At 37.9% G+C, this 10094-nt stretch overlaps 1 protein-coding gene across 1 annotated transcript in view; it reads left to right on the forward strand.

Moving 5' to 3' along the window:
- Positions 1-208: 208 nt before the first annotated feature.
- Positions 209-10094, forward strand: part of LOC107658636 (metal transporter CNNM4-like) — a 15487-nt gene continuing 5601 nt past the window's right edge. The window contains exons 1-4 of the mRNA XM_016447262.1: positions 209-1667; positions 4038-4181; positions 5654-5788; positions 5890-6059. Of these exons, the coding sequence (XP_016302748.1) occupies positions 290-1667; positions 4038-4181; positions 5654-5788; positions 5890-6059 (1827 nt within the window). The 5' untranslated portion in view covers positions 209-289. The remainder of the gene's footprint in view (positions 1668-4037; positions 4182-5653; positions 5789-5889; positions 6060-10094) is intronic.

Consider the following 10094-nt stretch of genomic DNA (forward strand, 5'->3'; position numbering starts at 1 on the left):
ATGTTTAATCGTAAACCTGTTAGATGCTTAAATTTATTTAAACGTATTACCACAATTTATCATAAATAATTACTACCTTATAATGCCATGAGACGTTTATCTTTAAAGCCCAAACATTATGTATTTTAAATAAGAACTCGCACGCATATATTAGTTTAACTCCAGATTGTTCCTAATTATGAAAGTGGGCGTTGCGCAATTTTGCATTATGCAAATAAGGGGGCGGGGCCCGCTTGTGGCAGCGATGACGTGACGTAAGGTCCAGCCTTGCGGAGAGAGCGCAACAAACATGGCGACAGAGCGGAGCGGACAGGGGTGTCTTCTAACTTTCATCGTGTTCCTCTGGAGCTCTGTCAGCGGGCGGACGGAGACGTCGAGCCCCAGTTCCAGCAGTCAGATCCTGGGCATGCGGCTGGAGAGGAGCGACAAAGCGGTCAGCACGACGGAGGACGGGGTCATCCAGGTAACGGAGGAGAGCAGCGTCGTGCTCAGGTTTTATGGGGTGCACCTGAGCCCGGACGCAGCATCCCACATCAGGTTCACAGAGTATGTGGATACGGGGGACAGTGACGAATTAAACAGGACTTGTGAGGATTTCACCAAAGACCTGAGCATCAGCACCTTAATGAACGTGAGCAACAGAGGAACATCAGGTCTGGTGAGTGTGTATGTGAAGCCACTGCGTAAGAGTGAACGAGAAAAGACCTACAGCCTATGTGTCAGGCAGGGTTTGGGAGACAAATGGGTCCAGTTGGGTGAAAATGATGGAAGATTGTTAGTCATAGAGGAGAAAGAAACTTTTCTACCTCTTTGGTTCCAAATCATCCTGATTTCAGGTTTGCTGGTGCTGTCCGGCATGTTCAGTGGGCTCAACCTGGGGCTCATGGCGTTGGATCCAATGGAGCTTCGCATTGTACAAAGCTGTGGAACTAATAAGGAAAAGAAGTATGCGCGAAAAATCGAACCTATTCGAAGCAAGGGCAACTATCTGCTTTGCTCTTTATTGTTGGGTAACGTGCTGGTCAACACAACTTTGACGATCCTGCTAGATGATTTGATTGGGTCGGGGTTGGGAGCCGTGGTGGCATCTACTGTTGGCATTGTCATATTTGGTGAAATCGTGCCACAAGCGCTGTGCTCACGCCACGGTTTGGCCGTAGGCGCCAACACCATCGTGTTGACCAAATTTTTCATGCTCCTGACCTTCCCATTGTCATTCCCCGTCAGTAAACTCTTGGACTGCGTTCTCGGGCAGGAAATTGGCACCGTCTACAACCGTGAGAAGCTGGTGGAGATGCTGAAGGTCACCGAACCCTACAACGACCTGGTGAAAGAAGAACTGAACATCATACAAGGTGCTCTGGAACTCCGAACCAAGACGGTTGAGGATGTGATGACGCCTCTGAGCAACTGCTTCATGATTCACATTGACGCCGTTCTCGACTTTAATACCATGTCTGAGATCATGGAAAGTGGCTACACGCGGATACCCGTGTATGATGCAGAGCTCTCCAACATCGTGGACATCCTGTACGTCAAAGACCTGGCCTTCGTTGACCCCGACGACTGCACGACGCTTAAAACGGTCACCAAGTTCTACAACCACCCGGTGCATTTCGTCTTCCACGACACTAAGTTGGATGCCATGTTGGAGGAGTTTAAGAAAGGTTAGTGGTTTTGAAAGTTTAAAAAGAACCTGCTGTGCTCACAGGAAGCAAAGACTTTGGCTCCATGCAGTTGTTTTCATCCTCCTATTGATTATGATGGGTGCTCGAATTCCCCCTGAGAGCCGAATCAATAACCATATGCTCCCTGTATCAGCCTCTGATCAATATGAAGCTCTTCTAGAAAAGACAGAGGTATCCCATGCTGCCAAAAGCACCTGATGCTCATAAAAAATACACACCAACATCCGGTCCACCCGAGTTTGCACACTCACTCTGATGTTCTACCACTTTTACCTTCAGATTTGGGGCCGTAACCACCATAGAAATTTAGGGAGACGTGTTTCCCTCAATATTCAGATTAGTACTTGTTAATGTTCATCCATTAAAGATGTTGGTAACACTTTACAGGTTTTATTTGTTAACATGAGTTAACTACATCAGTTAACATGAACTAACCATTAACAAAACTAATATAGCATGTATTAATCTTAATCTCAACATTTACTAATACATTTTTAATTTCAAAAAGTTGTATCTGGTTACATTAGTAAGCGCACTGTGAACAAACTTGGTTATCTACCATTAATAAAGGTTAATAAATGCTGTAAAAAATATATTGCTTATTGTTAGTTCATGTTAGTTAACTAATTGTAATTGCATTATGAACTGTTAAAATGTATGCTCAGGGTTATTATAGTTAGCTAAAACTGAAACTAAAATGAAAACCATAAAAAAAAAAAAAATCAACTAGTAACCCAGGCAACATTTTATATTTATAAACTGCTAAAAATGACTAAACGTAACTAAAATTAAAATGAAAACAGATAGTAAAAAAATATATATCTGTATAGTTTATATGATATATAATTGATATTAACATCTCAGTGATAACATTGCATATACCTTATATGCAAAGAAAATAATAAAAGTGTCTGCCAAATGCATGAATGTTAATATTTTATTTCACTTTATTGACTTTAATCATAATTATGCTGGTTTAATTTTTGTACAAACTGTTGAAGCACATTTCAAAACACAGTTGTGTGTGAAACACCGTTTTGCCCCAGAGTATTGATGTGTTTGATTAAAGATGAGTTGGATGGGCGGTGTTTTAAAATGATTAGTGGTTTGAAGTTCATCCCACTGCATTTTTCCTCTCCCAATCACTGCAGCACTGCAGAGGTGCCACAGAGAGACAAAAGCAATGTGACAGGCACTGTATTGTCCAGAATGTCAACTCAGGACATTGCTTTTGCTGCATTTGATGATAAATTTGTAGAAACTCTCCAAACCCTATTCAAATGTGTTTTACTATTTGTTTAAAATGAGCTCCACTGAGATATGAATGTATGTAAAAAAGCTTATGAGTATGCAAATAAGTAAATGTGGGTGGTTTGCTAAATGCCGATCCCTCAGGGACACTGGAGTGTATTTCAGCAACAAAATATTAGCTCTTCTCTTAAGCAGTCTGCTTGTCTGGTGCTTTTTGTATTATAAAATAAGGCTTGATCTTACTCTAAAGATTTCAGAAATAAATTAGCATATTTCCTCTATTTGAGGTCACTTATTAGAGATGCATGATATCATTTTAGTCATTCAAAAAATAGTGTTTAGGGTTAGTGATGTGAACAAAGTTTGAAGCTTTTTTTTATTTAGAAGCATGTTTTAATGCCTGATTTTACTTGTATTTTAAATATAGTTCAAAGCTTTAGTGGGGAAAACATGCATTAACATATAACAAAAAATAATAATTGGTTGTCAGTGTTGGTCAGAACTTCTGTATTAGTCCATCAATTTATTTTGGTTCAGATTTGAGCATTAAGTGTTGTACAAATTCAATATTATACAGCTTTTGTCCAGTAGTGTTGATTGTGCAGCGTTTTCAGATTCACTCTTAACGTTAAAAAAAAAAAGTCAGTGTCTTCTGCTCCTGTCTTGCTCCATCCTTCCCTTTTTCCTTTCTATTTCTAATCCCCAGACATCTCCGTCATTTCCCACTCCTAAGCTCTTTGAGCTCTAAGTTTAGTAGCACTTCTGATCTGACTCTTTTTGGCTTCAAACATGAAGCCATATGGTCCAGTATTGCTTAAATGGTTATGATTGATACGGCCCCTCGGATAAAACAAGATGATGAATAATTCATGGGGTTTTCAGACTGCAGTGATAATACAGCTCATTAATATGCATATCCATGCAGTGTTTCCATAGGAATATGGTTTGAATTATTCTACACCCACTCAGTGGGTTTCCTAGCCTGGTGTGAACTAAATCTTAATAACCATTAAACAGCCATTCAGTTTGCAATTACAACACTTGGAACATTTAAATCACCATTTTCCCAATGTTCAACATCTTTGGCTCTGTCCACAGGTAAATCCCACCTGGCCATCGTTCAGAAGGTGAATAATGAGGGCGAAGGGGATCCGTTCTACGAGGTTCTGGGTCTGGTGACGCTGGAGGACGTCATTGAGGAGATCATCAAATCTGAGATCCTGGACGAGTCTGATCTCTACAGTACATTCGTGATAGTTATTTTCTTGCTTGTTTGCCAGTAAAGTCAATTGCATAATTTTGAAATTTGAAGCAGAAACAGAATGGTTTGACTTCAGCGTTGTGAAACTATACAATATAAATCATATCTGCACGAAACAAAAACAGCAGACGGGTTGAATGAGAACACAAATTCGCTCTCTGCCAGCAGGTGGCGCTTATGGAGCAGCAGCGATGCTGTATAAATGCTGTGTAAACAAAGCAGCGCTGCACGTATAAATACTTCAATATGCATCACCTGCTTTCAGATGGAGCGGCATTTACTACACAGAGCCATAGTTCACTGACAATTAGGCAATATCGTGTTCATTATCGCAGATCAAATCACCTGCGATAATGAACGCGATATTGCCTAGCTTGTCAGTGAACTACGGCTCTGTGTAGTAAATGCCGCTCCATCTGAAAGCAGGTGATTTACTACTAATCACGGAACCGGCTTTACTGACGAGATGCACATGACAATCGCATGCGATTAATTGCACTGCCCTAGTCTAGACATGAGATTACCCATGGAAATGTAATTGATTTATTAATTGGTTCAGTTGATTTATTGATCTAGGCTTTCCCAAAAGTATCGTAAGCTTAAGTAGATCATTGAGAATATTGGTGCCAATTCGGGATGTAACGATGCACGTCGAGCCGGTTGAAATCGATAAAAACGGTTGAGTCGGTTGAGATATTAAACGAATTGCGACACAATTAGGGGTGAGTCCTCTGAGGAGAACTGACTGACTTCAGAAAAGTTTAGATGGTATTTTATTTTCATCTTGCCTCTGTAAAATGCATATTGAAGTATTTATAAGTGCAGCGCTGCTTTGTTTACAGCATCGCTGCTGTTCCATAAGCGCCACCTGCTGGCAGAGAGTGAATTTGTGTTCTCATTCAACCCGTCTGCTGTTTTTGTTTCGTGCAGATATGATTTATATAGTATAGTTTCACAACGCTGAAGTCAAACCATTCTGTTTCTGCTTCAAATTTCAAAATTATGCAATCTAGTTTAAATCAACAGCTGCTCGTTCTGCATGTATGCTGCGTCCAATTGCCTCTAATTTTAAAGGGAAAGAGCACAGGCAAAAGCCTTAGTTTGCTAATATGAAGCGATATCTTTTATTTGTATTTATTTATTTGATTTGAGATTTGTTTTAAAATTTCTATTTAGTTTTGTTATTTTACATATTTTAATTTCACAAAGAAATGGGTAGAATTTTGTCTGAGAAATAATTAAAGACACCTTATTTATAATTTGTCTTAAATCTCATTTTGTAAAAAAATAAAATAAAATAGTGAGAAAATCGTATTGTGAAATCAGTATCGTGAATCGTAACGCATCACGAGTTGAGTGAATCATTACATTCCTAGTGATACCTGGGCTTATGATGCTTTTGGGAAACAAGTTACTCATTGGTTGAGAGATTAATAATTTTTTTGCCTTCTAGCTGACAATAGTAACAGAAAGAAAGTGGATCCCAACAAGAACAAGAGGGACTTTTCTGCTTTCAAACATGAGAGGGAATCCCAAGTCAAGATATCGCCTCAACTAATGCTAGCAGCGCATCGTTTCCTCGCTACTGGTGAGCTGTTGCGACTATAAGACGCTGATTATCACCTCTCACTTTGAGCATTTGTTATTGCAAATAACAGCCGATCTTTGTTGTTGCCCATCTTTCCACAGAGGTGAGCCTTTTCAATCCGCTCCAGATTTCAGACAAGGTCTTACTGCGTATCCTCAAGCACCCGGATGTCATTCAGGAGATTAAGTTCAACGAGAACGACAAGCGCTCGCAACAGCACTATTTATATCAGCGCGGAAAACCTGTCGACTTTTTCGTCCTTATCCTTCAGGTAAGTAAAACTGACTGGCAAGCCTGCGTGGAGAATTCAGCTGGAAGCTCTGTAGACTCTGGCAGAATTAGAACACCCACAAATATCTACACATCTCTCCTGCATGTGTGTTGTTAAATATTTAGATGGGTTTGAAAATGCTTTCAGCTGCCAGTAAAAGTGCCTTTAAGTCAAAACAGAAAGTGGGCTAATTCCTTCAGTAATCAGTCACATGTAAGTTGAGCTTGCAAAAGACAAATATCACTATTACTATTGCTTAAACTACTATTGCTTCTTGAGGATGTCTGTGCTAATACTTATAATGAATGATCACGTTTATGATTTTCATATGATGGGAGATAAACAAGATATTTAAGTTGTTTTTTTTTTGTTTTTTTTCAGTTTTATTTTCAGATATCAAATAATTTGCAAGCAACCGTGGTTATTAGTTTGTTTAATTTTTAAACGCATTTTGTTAATTATTTAAATAAATTCATTTATAATAGATTTAAATATAAATTTATATATCAAAGTATAAGGAAAAAAAAATATGCTGTTAAAAATAGGATGATTTACAATGAGGTTCACTTCGTTAACATTAATGTTAACATTAGTCAGTTATCAATGGACAGTGGGTTTTTACAGCATTTATTAATCTAGGTTAATTTAGAAATATACTATTGTTAATCTATGTTTGTTCATAATACATTATCTAATGCTAATTTATACAACTAGAAATATATTTATAAATGTATGTATTTCTAAATATATTAAAAAATGTATATATAAAAATTATCTTAACCTAGATTATTAAAAAAAATACCCCAGACTTGCATTCAAGGAATGATCTGCAGTGCTGCCAGTTTGGGGATTTTGTCACCAAATGTATCAACTTTCTCATTGTTGATGTGACTTTTAGTGATGTTTTGCGACGAGTTATTTTGGCTATTTTTTTTTTATTTTTTATTAACAAACAAAACAAAAAAACACAAGGCTGACATTCTGTTGTTTGTAACGTTTTCGCTGTTCTCTCGTTATCATTTCACATGTAAATATATCTGAAAACACAGCCGTTACCTTTAACTTATGCGTATGGTGATTTTGTTAGACGACGCTTTGTTTATAAATCCGGATTATCCAGAAAATTGAAATAGGCTGTATAAAAATAATGACGCCATGAATATGCTAATTCGTGTATGGCATCATCTGTGACATTTAGCGACTTAGCTATGTGGCTGTTAAGGTGTTCTAGGTTGTTAGGCTAGTTCTATGTCTTGGCAATAACCCAGAACAGCCTAGCAACTGCATAGCAACACCCTGGCAACCATTCAGAAATCCCTATTATCCTTGTAGCGATTTGTATTCAAAACAAACATGTTTAAAGTTAATAATATAACCTTTTTAATAATTAACTGTCTAGTACTGTTTTACTGCATTCGAGAGTTTGGATGATTTGAGAGAAGGAGAAAAGGTCAGAGAAGTTGCCTGTTCCCCAGGGCTGCTACCATGTGATTCACCCATTGCATCCCATGTAACCCCTCACCATTTGACCTTGTGCAGGGGACCCGATCCCTGTGACATTGCTCCAGGGATGTCAGTTGTACAACTATCCACAAATATCTCTCTCTGCCTGTCATTGGTCAGAATTTTGAGTCGAGGATTAGATGTGTCCAAAAATAGACCTGATTTTTTTGAAGAAAACATGAGTGTTGCTTTCCCGTGCAAAACTCACTGCCATGATGCCAGGGTGTTTTGAATGGTTACCAGGGCATTGCTATGTAGTTACTAGGTTGTTTTAGGTGGTTTCCATGGCATTGCCTTGTGATTGCTACTAGGATGTTTTGGGTCAAGACCACTGATCTATAATAGAGAACATATAAGTCATATATAGATCAGTGGTCAAGACCTAGAACTAGCCTAGCAACCTAGAACACCATAACAACCACATAGCAATGCCTTGTGTGCTCCTAGTGTGTTGTCTAGTGTTTTAGGTGGTTGCCAGGGTGTTGCTATGTGGTTTCTAGGGTGTTTTAACCCTCTGGTGCTGCTCATGTGGCGGTCAAAAATGACCAATTTTTTATTATTATTATTTCAATGAAATGAATGTGCTATATTTTAGTTTGATGATGTTTTTTATTTCATATTTTGTATTTTTATGGGATGTTATGGTACAAAAATATATTTATGGAATAGTTATGATCCATTTACTACCACTTTTTGAGCATAGATCTGAAAATGAAATCTTCAACCTAAACTCATAAATCCTGAATGCTTTGGAGTGCATACTTAATTTTGGTCTCTTTTTTTTAAGATGACTCTTGGCAGATTATTGCTGAAGTGAAAAAAAAGTTGAAAAAATTCTATAAGTTTGTTGTTATTGGGGTTTTTTTTTAATCACAAAAATACAGTATTTAAATGTTATATGAAATATATATTTTCCAAAACATGTTTTACTCTAAAACTGAGAAAATCAAAGCCATAAATCTATACAAGTTGTGTTTTAAATTTGAGGTTGATATTGCAAAAAAAGTAGTAGTAAGGTTTTGTCTGGGTGCAGTACCAAACGTTTCCACTAGATGAAATTCGCTGTACATTCATTTCCAATGCCGACATTTTTGGCCATGAACATTACAAGTGTGACTGTTTCAGGATCATTTAACCTTTCCGAATCATGTCCATGATTATTTTTTTGTGTTCACATAGCAAGTGCCAAAACCTAACTCAAGTTTCGTACTATTTCGTACTAGTACTATTTCATACTATTTTCGTACTGTTCATGCTAAAGGTCCTTGCACACTGAGTCTGAAATTTTCATCCGAAATTTATGCATGTTAAAAAAATAAATACGAACTCAAGTTCTGTCAATCATGTTTACACACTGCCTTTGAAATTTTCGTCATAAAAAAAATTTGGAACGGGTTCGATATTCTGCGTTTTTCGCATCCATAGCAAGCATTTTGAGAGGTTGAGAGACGTCTGACAAGTTGATCCGCTTCTTCTCGCAGCACAAAGCACTGTATAGGTCCTTGCACACTGAGGTCACAGAAATTGGTGGTCTTCTTTTTAATATGTGCCTCCAGTATCGCTAGCAAAGCATCAAACTGAGCCACTGACATCCTGAAGTAAACTTTGAATCGCCCAGAATAATCCCACAGCTCCTTCATAAGGAGTTGGAACTCTCCTTAAATTGGATGATGGATCCAATATTTCCTCTTTCTTTTTCTCTTTTTAAGAAGAGAGAGCACAACAAAATCATCCTCACTGCTTGAAGACTCCATTTTGTATTGTTTTGTATCAGATTCAGTGTGCAAGGTTTCTGTGCGTGACAAATTTTTAGGATGACGAATATGAAAAAACGTATACGAAAATTTCGGACTCAGTGTGCAAGAACCTTAATTCTAAAAAAAAAAAAAAAAAAGTAACATTTCAAAAATGACCAAATAGCACCAGAGGGTCAAGTGGTTATCAAAGCATTGCAATACGGTTGCTAGGGTATTCCGGGTGGTTGCTAGGTGCTTTCTTACTGCCACTCTGTAGTCATCTTTAGATATGACTTGGGTCAATTCTTCAATTTAATTAAATTCAGTTGTTTTTTTTCTTTTCTTTGTCTTTTTTTTGTGCTGTCAAATCGATTAATCGCATACAACGTAAAAGTTTGTTTTAACAAACACGCACATATTTAAGAAATATTTACATGTGTGTGAATACAGGGGCGGACTTACCCATTAGGCTAAGGTAGGCGACCGCCTTGGGCCCCCAAAAGCCAAGGGCCCCCTAAAATGCTTTTCATATAGGATATGCGCATTAAGCGCGGACACGCGAACGGTTGCTGTTTACGGTGTTTATTACCATGACAACCATCTGCGTGTCCGCGTTGAACATGCTTCTTGTGTATACTGCTTGTAGCAAATGAAAATATCATGCATCTGAAGCTATAATTAAGTATTGAGCAACAGTGCGTAATATATGTTATATGTTTGTTTTAAATGCCGCTTGCACATTTATGAGAAGGACCCAGGTAGAGGACGTATACGCAGCTACTTTTTTGGTTGACAT

The sequence above is a fragment of the Sinocyclocheilus anshuiensis genome, unplaced genomic scaffold, assembly GCF_001515605.1.
Source record: "Sinocyclocheilus anshuiensis isolate Anshui unplaced genomic scaffold, SAMN03320099.WGS_v1.1 scaffold343, whole genome shotgun sequence".
In the NCBI taxonomy this organism is placed as follows: Eukaryota; Metazoa; Chordata; class Actinopteri; order Cypriniformes; family Cyprinidae; genus Sinocyclocheilus; species Sinocyclocheilus anshuiensis.